At 38.9% G+C, this 24,389-nt stretch overlaps 1 protein-coding gene across 1 annotated transcript in view; it reads left to right on the top strand.

The window, feature by feature from the left end:
- Positions 1-24,389, top strand: part of LOC126456830 (Down syndrome cell adhesion molecule-like protein Dscam2) — a 416,068-nt gene that overhangs the window by 189,052 nt on the left and 202,627 nt on the right. Inside the window, exon 10 of the mRNA XM_050092636.1 lies at positions 15,516-15,661. Coding sequence (XP_049948593.1) covers positions 15,516-15,661 — 146 coding nt within the window. The remainder of the gene's footprint in view (positions 1-15,515; positions 15,662-24,389) is intronic.

Genomic DNA, 24,389 nt, shown 5'->3' on the forward strand with positions numbered 1-24,389 from the left:
GTAGTGTCAGTTTTAATTGCATCTACATCTGCTTGACATATGTTTACTTTAATATTAACATCTTTAAATCTATCTGAGCACAGTTCAGATTCCGCCTCGATCTTTTCTGTTAACTTGTGCTCCAGCTTCGCATCTTCCATTTGGAAGTCTTTGCGAACCTCAGCAACTTCGGATTTAACTGTTTTATACATTTCAGAAAACTGTTGAGCAACCTTTTTCTTAATATCCTCATGGTTGTAATCAATTTTATAATTCAAACTGTCTAGATCCTCTTTCAACTTATTGCAACCAGCCTTGAAGGTATCGTCCATTACCTCCAATCGTTTATTAAAATTTGTTTGGCTGGCCAAAATTTCAGACTTCAATTCAGCGTTCATTCTAGCATTACTGGCTGACATTTCAGCATTACTGCTTTTGACCTGTTCACTTATTTCAGCCTTTAATTCAGCATTCATTCTAGCATTACTGGCTGACATTTCAGCATTACTGCTTTTGACCTGTTCACTTATTTCAGCCTTTAATTCAGCATTATTGGATTCTAACTTATTGTCCATTGCCTCAAACCGCATATTAAAATTTGTTTGACTGGCAGCTATTGCTTGTAATATAACATTTAGATCAACAGCCCCAACATCTTTGGGTTGCTCACGAGCTGGCTTTTCATCACACTCAGGTGACGAAAAACTAGCTCCAATACCAGAATCATCACAACTACATGAAACTTCTGATTGATTAGTCATATCTAACTGCTCCTTCTTAAACTCTACCATCTCTGATGACTGTTTCATTTTTAATTCATCAGAGAAACTATCATCCAATAAATTTACCATTTCTACTTTCCGCTTTACTACAAGAGTCTCTATTATTGAATCATTGCCCCTTCCCACACTACTGTCAGGAGACAATACTTCATATTTCACTTTAACATTACTACTTTCATGCATATTTACACTCGAACCGTTGTCTGGGTTTACAGTTCCCTCAACAGACATAGGTTCTGATTTAAGTTTAACCTCAGTTTCTTTTGGCGGTTCCATCGCCGACAGTCTTTTAGTGCAGGTTAGTAAAATTTTTAACAGCTTTTCACTTAACTTAGTTCCTTCTGCACGACGTATGGCGTTGCCGGCGCGGCGTACCAGGATTCCTGATGCGACGTGGCACGTTGAACTGCAGACGGCTCTCCGACGGCTGTTGTGTGTTTGCGTGGCCCGCAATTGCAGGCGCTGCGCCGGCTGCTCCAGCGGACGACTGCGGTGCGGCGAGACTGGCTTCTCGCGACGCCGGCAGCACCGCTAGACTCAGTGCCAGCTCCGTCAATCCAGATGTGTTGTTAATCCAATTGCGTCGTCCACATGCACACGTAACACATTCACTGTTCTATTACTCAGCTGCGTGTCGCATTCCACTCGCGAATCCGAATAGTTAAAAATCACTTTCACTTAATTGATTTCCCAGCCGATGCACCATATGTGGGGCGGCGGATGAGTTTGTAGAAAATAAACTAAAATCTGATTGCTGGATAAACGCTTGCATGTAGAATCAGTTTCTGGCTTTTAGAATGTTGTTAATGCTGTCTTTCGCCGTTCTCAACACTGGCTCTCTATTTACTTCTTGGCACCCAGAAAGTGATTTAATAAAACATGGAGCCAGTATTTAGAGATCCTAGTGCCCACTTCAATTGAGATACCATTATAGCTGCAGCTTATAGCTCTGAGGAATTAGGAGATTGTCCGGGATTTCTAATCAAAAACGGTTTTCCAAAATAGTTGAGTATATTCTGAAATTCACTGACAAAAAACACAAGTATCCCTACAACCTAACTAACAGAGCAGTTCAGAGTCTAATGCGCTGATGCAATTATAAATGTCCGAATTAAATGTTAAAAAGAATGCTCGCCATAATTTGATGAAAATATTTCATCAAACGCCACGCAAAATTTTTGGTAGAATGTCTGTCCCGCGACGGCACGTGAAAATACGACAATACGCAAACTGAAGCTAGATAATGAAAATCATTCCAGAATTAACACTTCACATGAAATGTTTTCATGGTTCCGCATATCTCTAGTAACTTAATACGGCACCCGAGGCTGTTTGTATCAGATACACTGATGCGACGCGACTACCGACACAGATGGCGTTTCATTCAGCGTCTGGAGAGAACTGGGGCCTTGCTTCCTCGCGTAGCGTCCTTATATATAAAGCCGCGGTGCGGACGGCGAAGGGAACGCCTGATCTTTTCGGCTCTCTCGACTAGCCGCTGGGCTAGTAACGCACCACTTCAAGTTACATAATAATTTATAGCTTCTTTTGCTGATGGCCGATGAAGCTCTTAATTTAAACGTGGCTAAGTTAAATATTTTGGGCGAGAGAATTAATTAAATTACACTGCACGCAGTAGATGAGCTCTGAACTGGCCCTTTTGAGATCCGCTATCGCTATAATTTTATAGGTATTCAAAAGAAACTTTACACATCTTCATAGTCATAGCGGACCTCCAACCTATTTAAATCTAAACATCCTAGCCTTATTTATTAACCTACTTAATCTATCTTGCTTCCTTCAGTTTTGAGACGAAAACCAGAAAATCATGAATTTCCACTAAAGTCTTAATTTGTGAAATCCAAAGTACTGCTTTTATTAAATCATTATGAAAGATGAATCTAAATATAAATTTTGAAGTCTCTAGCTCTTTTCTGTTGCGCCAATGATTTTTTTCAGAAAAACGTCCAAATTTCGAAAATGACTGAAGTTATCGAACTGATATTTAACACACATTAATTTAGTATTATTCCTGACATGCTAGAAAAGTTTTAGGTCATTTGTTTGACTTTTAAGGTATTGCGCAACATTTATGACGTCAGAGCTAGTTACAGCAGACTGGCTGACACACAATGGAAACTGATGTGAATTTACTACAGCGTGAGTAGGCTGCTTCCCTACATCACCCTCTACTTAATTTTTTTTTTTTATGAATGTTAATGAATGAAAAAAAAATTTAATTACAAAAAGGGAAGCAAGAGTACAGTTTAACTCCCTATGAAAATTCAAAATTGAAATATAAACCTGTAGAAACATTAAAGAAAACTGATTACCTACATTAATTATTTAAATTGTAGGCAAGTTCACTGCCTTTTAAACAATGTCATTACTCAAAATTTTAAGCAAAGTCAATGAAATATTTTGGCATACATATTGCCTTAGACAAACAAACACATACAAATTGAAAAATTATGAAAATCTTAGATCCATTAAATACATTAAATACATTTTTACATACACAAATTCAAAGAAAATAACATGATACATAAACAGATGATTATCTCTTAGCAGTCTTTTCTAAACCTGAAAGAAAAGTTCACAAATAATTTTTACACACGTGGTTGTAGCCGCTTTGGCTGGCGTCCTACACTTCTATTCACAAGGGTAGAGGAGGGGAAGTTGCTATGGTGTGCGTCCTTCTCGATCACTCTAAATTACATGGGGGAAAGGGGAGGGATCACTGTGAGTTGTGTCCAAGTCACTCCACGCTTTCACGCAGCTACCAGGCTGCCATTATCTGGTTTGTCCTGTAGAACAAACAAAAAGAGTGCCTCAGACTCTGTTCACTTAATATCTATGGTTGGGTCACAATGAAATGGGGATATATACATTTTATCTTGCAATATTTTGCTGGAACAAAGCTAACAGAACCTTTTTAATTTTACTCTCACGGTTACTTAACTGTCATAAAATCGTTAAACAAATGGCTCAAAACGCCTTTAGTCATTTACTAGAGAAAATTTATGCTTAAGGCATACAATCATAAATCATATTTAATCTGAATTTATTATTTCTGGGCCAGAACACTGAACCAATGCTCGGTACATTCCTGACAAATCTGCATTTTATTTACTTAACTGACTCATCTTTAATTACCTTATTCTTAGAGATAGTATGAGTATGATTAGTGGTTGTTTTCTCAGCTTCTTAGTACATGTGAGTAACTTTTGGTAATAGTACAGTTGTGAGTGTTCAAATTACACTACGTTTAGTTGACTACTAAATCCACTTATTGGTCCTCTGCTGCTGTCAGTTCCACATCTGCAATTAGGTACTTACTTACTTTGAAGTGTATTTATGCTGAGCTAAAATAATGTTTCACGTCTGTCAGTATGTTATTTATTTACTTTGCTAGTGTATGAACTTATTTAACACTCACTGTATTAACATTTAAAGCACAGGATAGCACATTTATTTCATATCCATAGTGTATTGCAGCTGATTAGTTTGCTCACGTGGCAATCCATTTCCACTCGATCGGACGCTGAAACCTCAGGTAGTCTCTCTCAGACCTACCACTAAAGTGCATCAAGTAATTATGGACGTGCGTAATGCTAAATTCCTTAAACCTATAGGACACCATGAGCTGCTCTGTCTCATTTAACATAAGGGTACCTATGGTCGCATTCACGCCTCCAACTCATAACCTCAATACGTGTAGGTGTATCCTGTCACACACTACACTAAAATAATGGCCAGCTCCAACCTTATAAATACTTCAGGGACGTGTCCTTTACGTCTCAACCACAAACACTGCTCAATTCTATTACACTGCCTTTCCTTGCTACACCAGGTGAGTTTAATCTTACAACTTATCTGCATATTTTTCCTAACACTAAGCAATCTCTTTTACTATTTCTTAATTAGCTCTAATGCATACACTAGGTTTCACTACCACTTCAGATACTGCTTGTACATGAATTCATATATCTCTTTAAATTACTGTTGGTGGACCATTTCCAATAAAACAACACTTTGTACTTACTATATTACCAGGGTACTATACATAATTGTTACTCAAATACATTTGTATCTTAATTACGTCATACTTCTCTATTGTTTGTCACTATTAGGTTTGTCACATTAGGTATTTTTCTTCACTAATCGGTAGATAGAATGGTTACATAACTCAAGGCTTGATAGTCATAACGGAAAATTTTCATGTCTGGAAAGAAGAGGTCGACATTTTTGTGGATAGGAAAGATGAAGAATGAGTGAGACCTGAAATGGGAAAGACGATCTCACACAGCTGGGACTGCACAGCTGCCACACTGTGTAGAGGTTACAGAACAACCTCCTCCCTACAGCATTCATTAGCTTAATGCTGTATTGATAGTCATAACGGAAAATTTAATGTATGAAAGAAGAGGTCGAAATTTTTGAGGACAGGAAAGAGGAAGAATGAGTGAGATCTGAAATGGGAAAGACGATCTCACACAGCTGGGACTGCACAGCTGCCACACTGTGTAGAGGTTACAGAACAACCTCCTCCCTACAGCATTCATTGGTTTAATGCTGTAAAGAAGAGTTAGAAATTTTAGGTGGATAGAAAAGATGAAGAGTGAGTGAGACCTGAAATGGGAAAGAAGATCTCACACAGCTGGGACTTCACAGCTGCCACACTGTGTAGAGGTTACAGAACAACGTCCTCCCTACAGCATTCATTAGCTTAATGCTGGCTTGATAACCATAACGGAAAATTTTATGTGTTGGAAGAAGATGTCGAAATTTTTGAGGACAGGAAAGAGGAAGAATGAGTGAGACCTGAAAAGGAAAGAAGATCTCACACAGCTGGGACTGCACAGTTGCCACACTGTGTAGAGGTTACAGAACAACCTCCTCCCTACAGCATTCATTGGTTTAATGCTGTAAAGAAGAGTTAGAAATTTTAGGTGGATAGAAAAGATGAAGAGTGAGTGAGACCTGAAATGGAAAGAAGATCTCACACAGCTGGGACTGCACAGCTGCCACACTGTGTAGAGGTTACAGAACAACCTCCTCCCTACAGCATTCATTCATAACCTTTGACCACGCCACGTCGATCTGAAAATACTTTATGATGCCTTTTTAGAACCTGTCTCAGTTCTTCCTTTTGATTGCCTGAAATCCTATCGATTTCCTGCAATTTAGCTTCTATTTTGTCTAAAATAATTGCTTCTTCTTCTTCTTCTGTGTTCAGCTTATTGTCATTAAGATTAACACCTTCGTCCCAATACCTCCTGTTTTTCAGAACTCGTATAGGCAGCTCCCAAGTTTCACGATCAGTTACTACATGTTTATCACTAAAAGGTACTATAATTACTCCGGTTATTGGCAAGACCATTTTTAACTGGCTTCTTTCAAAGTCAACAACACTCTGATATTTTGACAAGAAATCTATGCCAATTAAAACCTCAATACTGAGATTGTTTATAATTAAACATGGATGATCAATTAAATTACCATTAATGTTAAAGGGTAGTAAAGCTTCTTGCTTTACCGTTTTTGAAACCTTGCCAGTAGCACCAATTATTCTTAGTCCTGATACCCTCATTACTGTAAGTTTGTCCTTACCAGGTAATGCGTCAAAGAAGGACTGAGATATTGCACTCACCTCACTTCCACTGTCTAAGAGACAACGTACATTGATACCCAACATATTCACTATTATTATAGGGTGGCTTATTCTAGGTTGTACAGGTGGTTCCTCAAATTCATCTAGTAGTTCCTTTTGGATTTGTCTCCAACTAAAGTGATCGACATCTGTCTTCATTACATTTAGGTCACAGTGTGTAGGGGTTTCCTGAATCACATTTTCAGCTGCCTTTTCCAGTCGGTCTATTAATTTTAAATCGAAACACCGCACGACTTCATTACATTTAGTTTGCTGAACATAACCCAAATTACTGTAGTCTGAGCTATTCTGCGCCTCCAGACCGGGCATAACATTAGTTACAGCTAAACCACTTTCACCATTATCGTCGGTTTCCTTCTCAAGTGACAACTGGTCACAGCTACTGGGTTCATCGACCCTCAACAGCCTACCCTCTACATTCCCACTTATCTCCTGTCCTAAATCTATTAGTACATTATCAACATCCTGCACAGGCACTTTAGATAAGAGCACATCATCTTCATCGTAAATATAAGCATGAATTTCTTCTGCTTCTTCACCTGACAATTCAATATCTTGTTGCTCCTCCCTATCGTTACACTGCTGAGCCTTCTCTTTCTCTTCCCACTTAGAAAGCGTCTCTAATACGATATCTATCAAATACTGTGAGTGATCTAATATTTCTGTTGTATCCTTAGGTGCTACCGACTCTTCATCCACATGTTCAGTTTGAGTATTCTGATCTGTCTTACCAATTCCCTTAACTACTGGCATAGGAAAAGTAACCGCCTGGTGAGCGCCAGTGTCCTCATAGACGGGAACTAGTTTTCCTGCCTCGGCATACTACTGTTTCCTTTAGTTTCATTATAGTTAGCTGGCATAGCCTTACTTTCCGTACTGTTGTTTACATGCATATTTCTGTTTGGAACAAAATTATTATCCCTTGGACGCCATTGTTGGTTCTGATAATTATTTCCCCAATTCCTACCTCTCTTAGGATGGTGAACACCTACTGTTCTGATGTTTACATTGCCATTTTGCTCGTTCCTAAAATTACTATTGTTGTTATTGGCATTTCTGTTATTACGTGCTTGCTCCTCTTGGCAGCAACACGTTCTACACGTTCCAATACTCAATGAAACGATCCAGATTGTCTCTAGGGGCTGATATTATTCTAGTTTGCCAATACCATGGCAGTTGGCTCAAGACCTAGTATAATCATTTCAGGTTTCAGCTTTTTCCGCCAAAGTGACAAACGTGAAATCCATGACCTAGCACCCAAACTCTTTAATTGATTCCTTGCCTGCATTGAAGCGTTTCCCACTCCAAAATTCTCTCAACACTTCATTTTGCTTATTGCTAGACCAATACTCATTAATAAAAGCTGTTTTAAATTCCGCTAATGTTTTACATTTCAACATAACATCAGCTGACCAACGCATGGCGTCACCTGCTAAATGGTTTTTAACAAACGAGATTTTCTCTCGTTCAGACCAAGTTGGTGGAATCACATCTTCAAAATCGTTCCAGAAATCTAGCGGATGGATATTTTTATCTGGATCGAACCGCAAGAACTGCCGACACCCGATAAAAGCGGCGTTTGCAGCTACAACTTGTTGTACATTACCACTACCAGAAGTTACTGAAGCTACTTTACTCTCAATGTTAGCAATGTTAGTACTGATATTTTCTACTTTCATTTCAACATTATCTACTCTTTGCACAATATGAGTAGTGTCAGTTTTAATTGCATCTACATCTGCTTGACATATGTTTACTTTAATATTAACATCTTTAAATCTATCTGAGCACAGTTCAGATTCCGCCTCGATCTTTTCTGTTAACTTGTGCTCCAGCTTCGCATCTTCCATTTGGAAGTCTTTGCGAACCTCAGCAACTTCGGATTTAACTGTTTTATACATTTCAGAAAACTGTTGAGCAACCTTTTTCTTAATATCCTCATGGTTGTAATCAATTTTATAATTCAAACTGTCTAGATCCTCTTTCAACTTATTGCAACCAGCCTTGAAGGTATCGTCCATTACCTCCAATCGTTTATTAAAATTTGTTTGGCTGGCCAAAATTTCAGACTTCAATTCAGCGTTCATTCTAGCATTACTGGCTGACATTTCAGCATTACTGCTTTTGACCTGTTCACTTATTTCAGCCTTTAATTCAGCATTCATTCTAGCATTACTGGCTGACATTTCAGCATTACTGCTTTTGACCTGTTCACTTATTTCAGCCTTTAATTCAGCATTATTGGATTCTAACTTATTGTCCATTGCCTCAAACCGCATATTAAAATTTGTTTGACTGGCAGCTATTGCTTGTAATATAACATTTAGATCAACAGCCCCAACATCTTTGGGTTGCTCACGAGCTGGCTTTTCATCACACTCAGGTGACGAAAAACTAGCTCCAATACCAGAATCATCACAACTACATGAAACTTCTGATTGATTAGTCATATCTAACTGCTCCTTCTTAAACTCTACCATCTCTGATGACTGTTTCATTTTTAATTCATCAGAGAAACTATCATCCAATAAATTTACCATTTCTACTTTCCGCTTTACTACAAGAGTCTCTATTATTGAATCATTGCCCCTTCCCACACTACTGTCAGGAGACAATACTTCATATTTCACTTTAACATTACTACTTTCATGCATATTTACACTCGAACCGTTGTCTGGGTTTACAGTTCCCTCAACAGACATAGGTTCTGATTTAAGTTTAACCTCAGTTTCTTTTGGCGGTTCCATCGCCGACAGTCTTTTAGTGCAGGTTAGTAAAATTTTTAACAGCTTTTCACTTAACTTAGTTCCTTCTGCACGACGTATGGCGTTGCCGGCGCGGCGTACCAGGATTCCTGATGCGACGTGGCACGTTGAACTGCAGACGGCTCTCCGACGGCTGTTGTGTGTTTGCGTGGCCCGCAATTGCAGGCGCTGCGCCGGCTGCTCCAGCGGACGACTGCGGTGCGGCGAGACTGGCTTCTCGCGACGCCGGCAGCACCGCTAGACTCAGTGCCAGCTCCGTCAATCCAGATGTGTTGTTAATCCAATTGCGTCGTCCACATGCACACGTAACACATTCACTGTTCTATTACTCAGCTGCGTGTCGCATTCCACTCGCGAATCCGAATAGTTAAAAATCACTTTCACTTAATTGATTTCCCAGCCGATGCACCATATGTGGGGCGGCGGATGAGTTTGTAGAAAATAAACTAAAATCTGATTGCTGGATAAACGCTTGCATGTAGAATCAGTTTCTGGCTTTTAGAATGTTGTTAATGCTGTCTTTCGCCGTTCTCAACACTGGCTCTCTATTTACTTCTTGGCACCCAGAAAGTGATTTAATAAAACATGGAGCCAGTATTTAGAGATCCTAGTGCCCACTTCAATTGAGATACCATTATAGCTGCAGCTTATAGCTCTGAGGAATTAGGAGATTGTCCGGGATTTCTAATCAAAAACGGTTTTCCAAAATAGTTGAGTATATTCTGAAATTCACTGACAAAAAACACAAGTATCCCTACAACCTAACTAACAGAGCAGTTCAGAGTCTAATGCGCTGATGCAATTATAAATGTCCGAATTAAATGTTAAAAAGAATGCTCGCCATAATTTGATGAAAATATTTCATCAAACGCCACGCAAAATTTTTGGTAGAATGTCTGTCCCGCGACGGCACGTGAAAATACGACAATACGCAAACTGAAGCTAGATAATGAAAATCATTCCAGAATTAACACTTCACATGAAATGTTTTCATGGTTCCGCATATCTCTAGTAACTTAATACGGCACCCGAGGCTGTTTGTATCAGATACACTGATGCGACGCGACTACCGACACAGATGGCGTTTCATTCAGCGTCTGGAGAGAACTGGGGCCTTGCTTCCTCGCGTAGCGTCCTTATATATAAAGCCGCGGTGCGGACGGCGAAGGGAACGCCTGATCTTTTCGGCTCTCTCGACTAGCCGCTGGGCTAGTAACGCACCACTTCAAGTTACATAATAATTTATAGCTTCTTTTGCTGATGGCCGATGAAGCTCTTAATTTAAACGTGGCTAAGTTAAATATTTTGGGCGAGAGAATTAATTAAATTACACTGCACGCAGTAGATGAGCTCTGAACTGGCCCTTTTGAGATCCGCTATCGCTATAATTTTATAGGTATTCAAAAGAAACTTTACACATCTTCATAGTCATAGCGGACCTCCAACCTATTTAAATCTAAACATCCTAGCCTTATTTATTAACCTACTTAATCTATCTTGCTTCCTTCAGTTTTGAGACGAAAACCAGAAAATCATGAATTTCCACTAAAGTCTTAATTTGTGAAATCCAAAGTACTGCTTTTATTAAATCATTATGAAAGATGAATCTAAATATAAATTTTGAAGTCTCTAGCTCTTTTCTGTTGCGCCAATGATTTTTTTCAGAAAAACGTCCAAATTTCGAAAATGACTGAAGTTATCGAACTGATATTTAACACACATTAATTTAGTATTATTCCTGACATGCTAGAAAAGTTTTAGGTCATTTGTTTGACTTTTAAGGTATTGCGCAACATTTATGACGTCAGAGCTAGTTACAGCAGACTGGCTAACACACAATGGAAACTGATGTGAATTTACTACAGCGTGAGTAGGCTGCTTCCCTACAGCATCTAGAAATTAACTTTCCGCAGACAAAAGGGGGCGGGTCAATACGAGCTGAGGGAGTAAACAGATGAATGCCAATTGCTCTCTGATTATGTGGTTGATTGGGTTTGCGAATGATCAGCGTTGTTATAATTACTAGCGAAATCCATAGATTCAGACTACCAGAATAGAAATAAACGACTAACAGGAATAACAGGTGAGAAAGATTACGTATTATCTTCTCGGTGTATCCAAGAAAATGAAATTTTGACAGAAAATTTTTGGTCAGATCGCTACACTAGTAAGGACCAGTTGTACAGTCCCCGGCTAGCAGACGCGTAAGTTCTATTCTGGAAGTAACTCGGAAAACGTGTTGTTCGAACACGTAATAACGCCTAACCGGAATATAATCGCGTGATAACTAAACCTGTGATTCTTACAGGGTTAGTGAAGTTAATCTGCGAACAAATTTTGACAATGGCAGGAATAGCTACAGAATTGGTGATGACAAGATTGTCGGAAAGAGGAAGGAGAAGAAACGGGGACATCACACAAATTATAGAAGAATAAGGCGATTCCAAATTTATATAAAAATTTCGTAATACTACTTTTCGATCTCATGCTTGAGAAGCTGGTGCGTATGAATGAAATGTGAAACTATTTTCTAAAATAAAGCTTTTTGCTTGTAGTAGGCCTAATAGGCATTTGACATTGGTACTTCGTAGATTATATTCTGTCGTGTTGTAAAAATGGCCATTTGTGCCAAAACTGTCTCGTTTATTTGGTGTGTTACAAAGTTGCTGCCATATTAGAAAGGCCTATTTTGTTTTATCTAGCAGACAGTGACAAAATAGACGTAATCCGATCGAGAAACCACACCAGTGTTAGGTATTATTTGTATTAACAGATTTTCAGTATTAGATAACGACATTCCAATTTCTCATGTAGCAAAACGTTTGACGAACTTTGATCAGGTAATAGATTCTTTCACAGAAAGGAAAGCTCGCCATGTAAATCTGTAGCAAGGTTAGAGAGAAAAAATGCTAGGAGCTAAGGTTTGAAGAAATGTGTAATTTCTTGCTTATCTCTTGTCAGTATTGGTTTTATATATCCTATATTTAATTTTATGTCACACAAAACAGCAAGTTAATAGCTAATAGGCAATAAAGAGTTCAGATTTTCTGAAGAGTTCTTGTTCTCTCGATTACAAATAATCCCAACCGCTATTAACTGCGAGATTTTTTTAAAGAGGGGCAGGCTGTCAAACCGGCCGACTGGGAGCAGGAGAGGCACCACAGGACATTTCAATTTCCACTCTCCTGAATATAGTTTGGATGTACGGTAGAAAAATGCTTTATGAAGAGGCGTGGCACTGCACTTTGGCATGCTTAAGACCAAATAATATGTCTTACATTTCCTCGAATACATATGTTTTGTGTCAGACTTTTCAGAAAGATGTGCGCTACTAGATGAACATATTTTGAAAATTCGATATTTTTGGTATTGCCTCGGTTCGCAAATATCGTAGATCCGGTGCTGATGCGCAGAGCAGTCTGAGTTATAGTGGGTAGTCTCCACATGACCCGTGTTTACATTTAGTGATTCTACTGTTTTCCCTTCGTTTACTCTCACGTCAAATGAAAACAAAACGGATATCTGTGGCCGGGAGCTATAAAGTGAATTAGAACACATTCACATAATTACGGAAGGCTAAAATATGTCATTAGTCTCAGATTTGATTTTATTTCCACCTTTCTGACAGTCAAGCATTAATCGCCTTGCGGAACAATGAAGTTATTTTTGTCTGTTTGCTAAAGGAATTTGACTTTTGTTAACCTTTTCCGCAGAGGCAGTCAATGTATTTGAAGGGAAATGTTTAATTCCACAGTACTGGCTAGTTTCAACTGTTCGCTGCATTTGAAGTGCAGGTTTTCATTTTCTAGCACCTATGGCATTATGTCATAATAAAGACCCATACATGATATAATACAGTACTGGTGCTCTCAGAAAATTTACATGCCGAAAACCATACTGAGAAGCTTAATATCAGGTCGAGGTCTACTTCATTGGGAATCCGGACGTACGAATGACCACTTTAAGTATGCACTTTCAATGTGCACATTTTAATATTGTTTACAAAATTCCGATGCTCTTGCAGTATCCTCTGATGTCTTGTTTCTTTTATGACATAATGTATGATCTTTCAATGTTTTACACGTACGTACATACGGGCCTCCTACGTCATGATAGCTACCCAAGCGCGGTGTCGCCTGTTATCTGCGCTTTCTTGCAACTGCTGAAACGAATCTATTTCTAACAGGTCGCGGGAAAATATTGCGAATAGTGGTTTGAAAAGCGTTACTTTCAAAGTAAGTATCCTTTCACATATGTTGAACTATGTGCAAGAATGTACCATGAATTTATTAAATCACAAAGCGTTTGACCCTCATTTAAAAATCAACTCTTTGATGACGCGCCATTTAAAAGAATTTCGAACCCTGAAGATCAGACATTTATGTCATTACTAAAAATTTTACAGGCACATTTGTGTGATATATCTTAAAGTGTAACACGCGCAAAAAATATCAACAGTATATGCGAAAGCATTGCTTCTCTTGCAGCTTGAGAACAATATTATATGTGAAAACTTTGCTTTTCTTGCAGCAAGACAATGTATATTAATTTAAACTATTAACTTTCCCTGTTTGTATGTTCGTGCTACTTAACAGTGATGTTGCTGTTGGCTGACTACATCACGTGTCCTATGCTCTGAATATCCGCTGTCACCGGCTGGCGAGATCACGTGACATGAGCTACGAACGGCCTACAAAAGCGCATCGAAATCTCGATTTCAATTATTCGGAAAGTAACATGTAGTGTTTGGTGGAATTCCAGTGTCTACTTTCGTAATACGAAAATACGCAGCGTACATGTTGTTCCACATCAAAGATTTTTCCAAGACGTGTCTTTTTCTCTGAGTTTCGTTTTCTAAAGTGCTGGGAAATTGTACGCCCGTGTATAAAACCATAACCATTGAAAGGATTGATAAGGGAAAATATACTGTCACCCGGGAGAAAGTGTATTTTTAACTGCTGTTGGCTGACTACATCACGTGTCCTATGCTCTGAATATCCGCTGTCACCGGCTGGCGAGATCACGTGACATGAGCTACGAACGGCCTACAAAAGCGCATCGAAATCTCGATTTCAATTATTCGGAAAGTAACATGTAGTGTTTGGTGGAATTCCAGTGTCTACTTTCGTAATACGAAAATACGCAGCGTACATGTTGTTCCACATCAAAGATTTTTCCAAGACGTGTCTTTTTCTCTGAGTTTCGTTTTCTAAAGTGCTGGGAAATTGTACGCCCGTGTATAAAACCATAACCATTGAAAGGATTGATAAGGGAAAATATACTGTCACCCGGGAGAAAGTGTATTTTTAACCGGGAAATCCGGGAAAAATCCGGGAATTTTTTTTTCCTTGTCCACGTATGCACCCTGATTGTTAGATGATGTCAGTCTAACTACCAACGTCAACTCCTGCGTGCAGTACACAAATCTGAATCAGCAACTAAGTGTGCATTCAGACCTATGGCCACTGCTATAGGCGGTGCAGCATCCTCAAATTCGATCCTTCACTCAAACCAATAATATATAAAATTAAACTAGACTACACACTTCTCAGATGTGGTTAATTCACGTTGATATATCTTTTTCTTGTCTACTGCCTTTTCATTTGCAATAAAGAGAAAATATTTTAAATATTTGAAAAATCTCAAACGTCATTTATAAAATTACTATATCTTTTGAGATCATAATCGCATTGTTACGCCGTAGTCTTCGATAACCACAACTATCTGGTGATGAATCTACTTGTACTAAAAAGCTAGTTAATCGGCTAGCATATCTATTTAGAAACCACTGTTGCTGGGTTTTGTTCTTTAAGGGTTTGTCCGGAATTAGTAATCCTTTAATAATTGTTGCAATAAATTTCGTAGTATTCATCAGTCTTAAAAATCGAATTTGCTGTTTGCAGGTGTTCACAGATAACGGTGAAAATTTATTTTTAATTTCATCTCTTAAAAGGAGAGTTTTTGAGATATACAATTAAAAAAATTCATGATCCTTGATTAACAAAGCATGCAGTGTCATTAAGACCATATTATCAAGAAACAAGCAAATTGTGGGTGAATAACCGTCGTACCATATAGATGGAGTAGTCCATCAATGTTTTAACTGTCGTGAAGCTAGAATTAAATTTGATGAAATGCTGTTGGGTATAAAAAAGTCAAGAAATGACAGAAAGAGAACGATGTTTTTCTTATTTGTTACTTTCTTAATCCCCTAGAACGGCCTTCATAACGACTTGTTGCGCACATAATATATTACAGGAAGGGCGAAGTTTGTGTTGTGATGATAAGTTTGCAGTATGTCTCATTGTTTGGCAGGTCCGCCGGTCGTGGTGCCCTTCTTCATCCCAACAAACCTGCGGGAAGGAGCCAGAGCGCAGGTCAGCTGCGGCGTGTCCTCTGGAGACCTGCCTATTCGTTTCGCCTGGCTCAAAGATGGCGCGCCAGTGCCCAAATCTCTGCAGGTACTTTGCTTAGAGTTCATCCAGCTCCTTCTCGGAAATCTCCCTTGAAGCGCATTGTGTCATCAAAGTTTAAGTCCTTTCCAGTGGTTCTACACGCAGTGTTCATCTCTGCAAGCAGCTGGAAAATGGTTCACTGGTGCTGATAACATCACACTCGTACACTGCACTGTAGCAAGACTTTTGAGCATGAAATGTATCTGAAAACTGAACACTACATATTTGATAATTAATTTCGTGCAGGGAAAGAAGTCCCCAGATCACACTTTATTTATCAACATCAACTGCAAATTTCACGTTTAGGCAGACTACTATCTTCAAATTTTGCCATAAAAATTTTGTAAAGCCGTATTTTACATTTTATCACAGGCTGTCAGATAACAAAGAAAGTATACACATGAAGAAAAAGAAATAATTAGTTGAAAATTATATGTTCTTGTTTTAATATGTAAACAGATTTCTAATTTGCTAATCTAGAGCCTGCGTAAATTATATGTAAAGCATGCCGAATGCTCCTACATGAAATGCATGATAGAATTATTGAGAATAGTGAGACAATTAACAGATCTGAGAGAGGTCGAAATGAGGCTCAATAGCTTATGCATCAATTACTCTTCCTATAAAAATCTGTGGGCGTTTGACACTCGTTAAAACGTCTGAATTTCTTACATCCTCAAAGATAGTGCTTGGTCACTGAACGAAGAAAACATCCTAGAAATATAGTTGGTCGTATTTATTATTTAAGGATCACCTAATCATAGGGAAGTTGTAGAACACACAGAATCTCAACTTTACCTCAAAGTGAGAATACAAAACTTTAATTTGATCTAATAAAGTCAACAACTGAAAATGACTAGCACACAGCAAAGATCTGAACATATTTGCAAGCTCTGTTGAACACACATTTAACTGGAAGACTGCAGGAAGTGAAATCTATAAGAATTCCACAATCGAGCAGGTCTCAAAAACAAGATAATGAGACAAATATTTGACACAAATAACTGAGCATACAAGATATATAACCAAATAAGTTAAATACGAGCTGCTCAGAAGATTGATTGTGCTACTGCCTTATTGGAAGTTACATTCTTCAAGTATGGCACGAGATGGTGCCAGTCAGCACAAGACAAGAGCCAGAAAGTGAATCCCTCTCTCCAAAAACAGTACTCTCCATAATCCGTACCATCCACAAGCTCCATTTAGTGAGGAGCCCGTCATCACTCTGACAAATATTTTTCCTTTTCTACGTAAAAACCAAGCCAGTATACACTCCGAAACTGACAAAAAACAGAGATATATACCAGAAAGCAGGTATATATATCAACGACAACGTAACACTTTTGAGAGCAGATACGTAGGACAAACAGGCAGAACATTTGAGAGACAAAGAACACATGAGAGCCTGGAAGTATGGGACAAACCACTTCACATTTGCAGAACACCTAAGGGAACATAATCACAAACCATATGCCAGAGAGGAAGACATGAAAACAATTAGAATCAACAATAAAAATCACCTGCTAACCCTGCAAGAAAATTACCACCTGCAGAAAAGAAAACCCTGTTGAATGATCAAGTACACATGCCAAACAATTCATTGTTTACACTAACAGGTAATAGTGTGTTTACATTTTGCGGTGTGCAGTGCAGCTGTAGCTGTTATAAAGCTAAGTACTGACAAACTTATTTGTGCATTGTTATACAGTTATTAAATTCAATACTTCTCAGCGGAGTTTCGTGCCGTTTGTGGCGAAATAACGATTTAATAAACTTGTCGAAACGTTCGCTCGCTGTGTTTTTTACAGTTTTCTGTGCATTGAAGTCGTTTAATAAATTTAATGCTTTAGTTTTCATCTGACATTTCTTATTGCTTCTAGTGAAACATTTCTCTAAAATTTTCATTCATTGTTTTAACTTTGTTGAGTGTTCCAGTGGCCGTTTGAATTTTCGGTTTTAGCTAATAATTTTGTGAAGTTTTGTTGGTATTGGTATTAGCTGTGGTGTAGTAGTGGTAATACCAGTAGTTGCTTTCTTAGCAGACAGAGAGTTGGAGACCGCTATTGTTAGTTCTGTAAATAGTTCTACTGGTGTAACTGAACTTTGGGAAACGTAGACGTATAGTTTTTTTTCAGTAACTGTAAAATTTTACCATGAGTGAGAAGTGTGGGCTCCGTCGTAGGTTTGTGAGTAGTGGGATTTGTTCAAAGTATTTTCATTGGAGGAAGGGGGGTGGGAAGCAGTGGGGAAGCCAGTGGGCATTCTAGCGAGATCGTCTCCTGGGAATGCAAAATCTGTAGTAGAAATAAGTTGATAGAGGCGCAGGAGCGTAAGATCTGTGCCCTTCAGGGGCAGTTACAACGCGCAAAGGAGGAACTACATACGCTGAGGAGGGTGAAGGGTGGTGGGGAATGAGAACTGGCAGTTGGTGATAAGGTAGCTAGGAAAAGGAGGTATTCAGACAGTTATACTTTGCGTATATTCAATAGATTTGACCAACTGTCAAGGTTGAGTGGAGAGGAGCCTCGTGTAGCTGTAGATATAGGGAACATGCAGCAGTCCTCAGCAGTTAGGAGACCTAGGTCAGTTACAAAGCCTTACAGAAAGAAGAAGGTTCTGCTGAAAGGTAGTTCGCACAGTAGAGGTATGGGCCAGCAGTTGTAGGAAATGTTGGGGAGTGAGTACGGGTCACAAGCATTGTGAAGTCTAGTGCAGGGTTGGCTCAAGTGACTGACAGCATAGGGGAGTTACGTAGGAATTTTACGAAGGAGGATCAGGTAGTGATAGTGGCTGGAGCAGGGAAGAGTCTTGATAGGGACGCGGAATATGATGTAGATGTGACCTGGTAAAGATAGCTACCCAAACTGGTGGCACTAATGTACATTTCGTGCAACTGTTTCAGCGTCATGATCGGCCTTATCTTAATGCGGCTGTTACGCGCGTTAAGATGGGCTAGGGATGGCGCTGATGGTAGAGGACACGGGTCACATCTCAGTGGTGCCAGTTGGGTCCACCGTTAGATCGGGTTTCACTACATCTACATCTACATCTACATCCATACTCCGCAAGCCACCTGACGGTGTGTGGCGGAGGCTACCTTGAGTACCTCTATCGGTTCTCCCTTCTACTCCAGTCTCGTATTGTTCGTGGAAAGGAGGATTGTCGGTATGCTTCTGTGTGGGCTCTAATCTCTGATTTTATCCTCATGGTCTCTTCGCGAGACATGCGTAGGAGGGAGCAATATATTGCTTGACTCTTCGGTGAAGGTATGTTCTCGAAACTTCAACAAAAGCCCGTACCCAGGTGCTGAGCGTCTCTCCTGCAGAGTCTTCCACTGGAGTTTATAAATCATCTCTGTAACGCTTTCGCGATTACTAAATGATCCTCTAACGAAGCGCGCTTCTCTCCGTTGGATCTTCTCTATCTCTTCTATCAACCCTATCTGGTACGGCTTCCACACTGCTGAGCAGTATTCAAGCAGTGGGCGAACAAGCGTACTGTAATCTACTTCCTTAGTTTTCGGATTGCATTTCCTTAGGATTCTTCCAATGAATCTCAGTCTGGCGTCTGCTTTACCAACAATCAACTTTATATGATCATTCCATTTTAAATCACTCCTAATGTGTACTCCCAGATAATTTATGGAATAACTGCTTCCAGTTGCTGACCTGCTATTTTGTAGCTAAATGATAAGGGATCTATCTTTCTATGTATTCACAGCACATTATACTTGTCTACATTGAGATTCAATTGCCATTCCCTGCGCCATGCGTCAATTCGCTGCAGATCCTCCTGCATTTCAGTACAATTTTCCGTTGTTACAACCTCTCGATATACCACAGTATCATCCGCAAAAAGCCTCAGTGAACTTCCGATGTCATCCACAAGTTCATTTATGTATATTGTGAATAGCAACCGTCCTACGACACTCCCCTGCGGCACACCTGAAATCACTCTTACTTCGGAAGACTTCTCTCCATTGAGAATGACATGGTGCGTTCTGGCCAGCACCTCAATATGTATGGGGAGGGGACGCTGGCAAAGCTTATAGGTGAGAGTGTAGTGGGTGGTGGTGATGGGATCACTCATGGAAGAATTCCTGTAGTAGCTGGTGTTAGAGCTGCACCCTTTTTAGATTGAAGTCAGCAGATAGGTATACCTGCTTAAAGGAAGTCCCTCTAACTAAGGGGTCACCTTCATAGGATGTAATGTTTCCAAGTAGAGAAGAAATTACATATTTCATCAAAATATAAGAGGTATTCTAGATAAAGTTAGTGAACTGCTTATAGATGCTGACTCTGAAATTTTTGGTATATCGGAGCGCCACTTAAATAATTTGACAATTCAGTGGCTTGCCTTACCAGGATACAGACTAGCTGGCTGTTTTTCAAGAACTTCCCTCCAGGGTGGGGGAGTGGCTATGTATGTAAAAAACAGTATTCCATTTGAGTCCATAGACGTATCATGGCACTGCACTGAACAGATATTTGAATGTTGTGCAGGGGCAGTTGAATTTAGTGAAATTATACTTCTAATTGTTGTTGTTATAGGTCCCCTAACGCTGACTTCAGAGAATTACTGTTCAAGCTAGAAAGGGTTCTTGATTCACTTTGTAGGATGTACCAGAAATTAGTTATATGTGGTGACTTCAATACAAATTTTCTATATGATGGTGCAATAAAAAGGATGTTGGTGTATCTCCTAAATTCATATGATCTATTTCAGAATGTGTCTTTTCCAATTAGGGTGCAGGGGAACAGTAGCACAGCTATAGACAATATTTTTGTTCATTCTTCATTACTAGATGGGCATTCTGTTAGTAAAAGGGTGAATGGCCTTTCAGACCATGATGCACAAATTTTAACACTAAAAGGCTTTTGTACTCAAACGAATGTCACATATAATTACAAGCTATGTATGAAAGTTAATCCAACAGCAGTAGAGAGTTTTTTAAACCTTGTCAAGGTACAAGAGTGGCAGGATGTTTACAGTGGTGATAACATAAATGATAAGCCGGCCGAAGTGGCCGTGCGGTTAAAGGCGCTGCAGTCTGGAACCGCAAGACCGCTACGGCCGCAGGTTCGAATCCTGCCTCGGGCATGGATATTTGTGATGTCCTTAGGTTAGTTAGGTTTAACTAGTTCTAAGTTCTAGGGGACTAATGACCTCAGCAGTTGAGTCCCATAGTGCTCAGAGCCATTTGAACCATTTTGATAAATATAATGCTTTCCTTAACACATTTCTCATTTTCTTTGAGAGCTGCTTTCCATTTGAACATTCTAAACGGGGTACTAGCAGTAATAGGCAGCCTGGGTGGCTGACTAGTGGGATAAGTATATCACGTAGAGCAAAGTGGGAATTACATCAAAATATTAGAAGTAGCCACCATCAAGCTACAGTAACCCTATACAAACAGTATTGTAAGGTGCTTAAAAATATTATTATGAAGGCAAAGAGTATGTGGTGTGCAAACAGAATAGATAATTCACAGGTTAAAATTGAAACCATATAGTCAGTTGTGAAGGAAGAGTCTGGTCAGCAGTATAACGTTGACAATGTAAAGTCAGCTTGCATTAAAAATATATCTGTTACTGATAGATCAGATATATGTACAGCATTTAACAAATAATTTTCTGAGCATTGCCGTGAATTAAATAAAAATTTAGTTTCTACAGGGAATCATATAACCTTCTTGTCAAATGCCTTTCCGAGATTGATATCTGAAATACTCCTCTGTGATACAGACAAGAGGGAGATTGAGTCAATAATTAAGTCACAGAAGTCTTATTACTCTCATGGTTATGATTGAGTGCCTAGCAGAATATTAAAGTACTGTGCTGCTCATGTTAGCCCTGTATTTAGCCATATTTGTAATGTTTCCTTTAGGAATGGTCAGTTTCCTAAGCGATTTATGTACTCAGTAGTAAAGCCGCTTTATAAAAAGGGAGAAAGGGATAATTCAGATCATTTTAGACCTATTTCTGTGCCATCAGTGTTTCCAAAAGTTATTGAAAAAGCTGTGTATATAAGGATAATTGATCATTTTATATCACATGATTTGCTATCATATGTAGAGTTCGGCTTTAGAAGTCGTTTAACAACTGAAAATGCTATATTATATTTTCTGTGTGAGGTACCGGATGAGTTAAACAAGAGGTTTTGAACGCTACCCATATTTTTTGATTTAACTAAGGAATTTGATTGTGTTGATCACAAAATATTGCTCCAGAACTTGGACTATTACTGAATACAGGGAGTAGCTCACAATTGTTTCACCTCTTACTTTAGCAACAGACAGCAAAAGGTGATTATTCACAATGTTGAGAATAGCCATGATGTGGGATTTGAGTGGGGTACAGTCAAATAGTGGGTGTCCCAGGGATCAGTGTTGGGGTCACTCCTGTTCCTTATTTATATAAATGATATGCCCTCTAGTATTACAGGTAACTCCAAAATATTTCTGTTTGCTGATAACACCAGCTTGGTAGTAAAGGATGTTGTTGCAACATTGGCTTGGTTTCAGATAGTGCAGTTCATGACCTAAGTTCATGGCTTGTAGAAAATAAATTAGCGCTAAATCATAGTATGACTCAGTTTTTACAGTTTCGAACACACAGTTCAACAAGACCTGACGTTTTAATTTCACAAAATGGGCATACGATTTGTGAAACTGAACAGTTCAGGTTTCTAGGTGTTCAGATAGATAGTAAGCTGTCGTAGAAAGCCCACATTCAGGATCTTGTTCAGGGATTTAATGCTGCTTTGTTTACTATTCGGACGCTATCTGAAGTGAGTGATCGTTCGACACGAAAATTAGTCTACTTTGCTTATTTTCATTTGCTTATGTAGTATGGTATTATATTTTGGGGTAACTCTTCCCAATCTAAAAGGATACTTTTGGCTCAGAAACTGGCTGTTTGGGCAATAAGTGGTGTAAGTTTGTGAACCTTTGTCGACCCCTGTTCACAAGTCTTGGGTATTCTGACATCGGCCTCTCAATATATATATTCCTTATTGTCATTTCTTGTTAACAATATTAGCTTATTTATAACAAAAATCAGCTTTCACTCAGTTAATACTCGGCAGAAATCAAACCTGCATTTGGATCGAACTTCCTTAACTCTTTTGCAGAAAGGTGTGCAGTATATTGCTCCATCCATTTTCGGTAAGCTACCACTCGAATTCAAAAATCTTAGCAGTAATCCACACGCTTTCAAATCGAAACTGAAGAGTTTCTTCATGGGTCACTGAATCTATTCTGTTGAGGAGATCCGTGAATTTCTTGTTGTGTTGTTGATTGCATTTACTTAAAGTTGTGGACTGCCTTCCTTCGGGTTGATAAACATTTCATTTTTATCTGTTATTACTTACATGTTGTAATTTCATGTACTGGCACATTACATAACCTTGGAGATTTGCTCCTCAATTTGGTCCTACGGAACTTGGCTTGTAAATAAATAAATAAAAAATAATAGAATAAAATTCCAAAAAAGGATTTTTATCAGAATAATAATAATACCACCCAACACCTTTCCTCTCACTTGTCCATGAAACCCTCCAAGAACATTTAAACCAAAACTTAAATCAGCTGATCACCAAAGCTTTCAACCACCCTCTAACAGCTATTACATTCATATTCAACATTCTTCAACTCAAACACCCCCCACCCCTCGACACACACACTCAGCACACATACATACACACACACACACACACACACACACACACACACACACACACACACACACAATATAGATAATGAAAGGAAGTTAGTTTTGCACATATATAATTCGTTTGGTTGGCAACATGTAGGCAAACCAAACAGGAGGAAACACATAATCAACTCACAATATTTACGTCTTTAAAAGCACAGTTTTCGAACAAATATCAGTAACTAATGGCAAAAGAGTAATAGTACACCACAAAAATAAAGGTAAATATCGTGAGCAGTGTGAAGAATCACTTGTTTGGCTCAATAGCCAAAGAAATTGCTCTTGTACTCTTTTACAGGTTCTCTTCAGTGTGATGTAGTACTTTTGCTGCCAGGCTTATGAACAACCAGCCAAGTACTACAATAAGGGCTTTTCAAAATTTCTATTAAATCCCCTTTGAGCATCTTCTGGAGTCCTTTTCGACAGACTTGCTCTGAGACCATGTACCTGGGTAGAAATGTTGACTATATACCTCATGTTTACATATTTCTATCATGTATTCATAAACCTTTCTTGTAATAGCTCAATAAGTTCTTCCTAATCATATTATGTTAGATTTTCCAGTTCTTGCAATATTTCTTGATAAAGTCGAATTTCCTGTAAAATCGATTTGAAAAATTGGGAGAGACCGGATTCTTCAGAATTAGACTGGTAGGAATGGATCTACAATATCTCCTGTGTTTCTCTTCTTCTTTCAAAACTGACACCATTATTATTCCTCCTCGAACCAGCAAAGAGAGTATGCTCATCGGGAATTTGATCTTCACATCCCTCTCATCAAATATGTCCGTTACTAGGATATAGTCAACTCTCAAATCTTTTACAACAAGAAATGTGGTCTTTGTCGCTTCATTTCCAAAGTCCAAGTGTAACTCAAGGCTATAATATTACCTCCCCGTAAAGTGTGCCTACAGCACCCACTATTATGCAGTTTTGTATGGGAAAAACCAGCAGCTTGATCCCGCCTGTTAATTCATTAAACAAGGATTTGTACAATACACTCACTGACGCACCAGTGTTGA

The sequence above is a fragment of the Schistocerca serialis genome, chromosome 1 (assembly GCF_023864345.2).
Source record: "Schistocerca serialis cubense isolate TAMUIC-IGC-003099 chromosome 1, iqSchSeri2.2, whole genome shotgun sequence".
In the NCBI taxonomy this organism is placed as follows: domain Eukaryota; kingdom Metazoa; phylum Arthropoda; class Insecta; order Orthoptera; family Acrididae; genus Schistocerca; species Schistocerca serialis.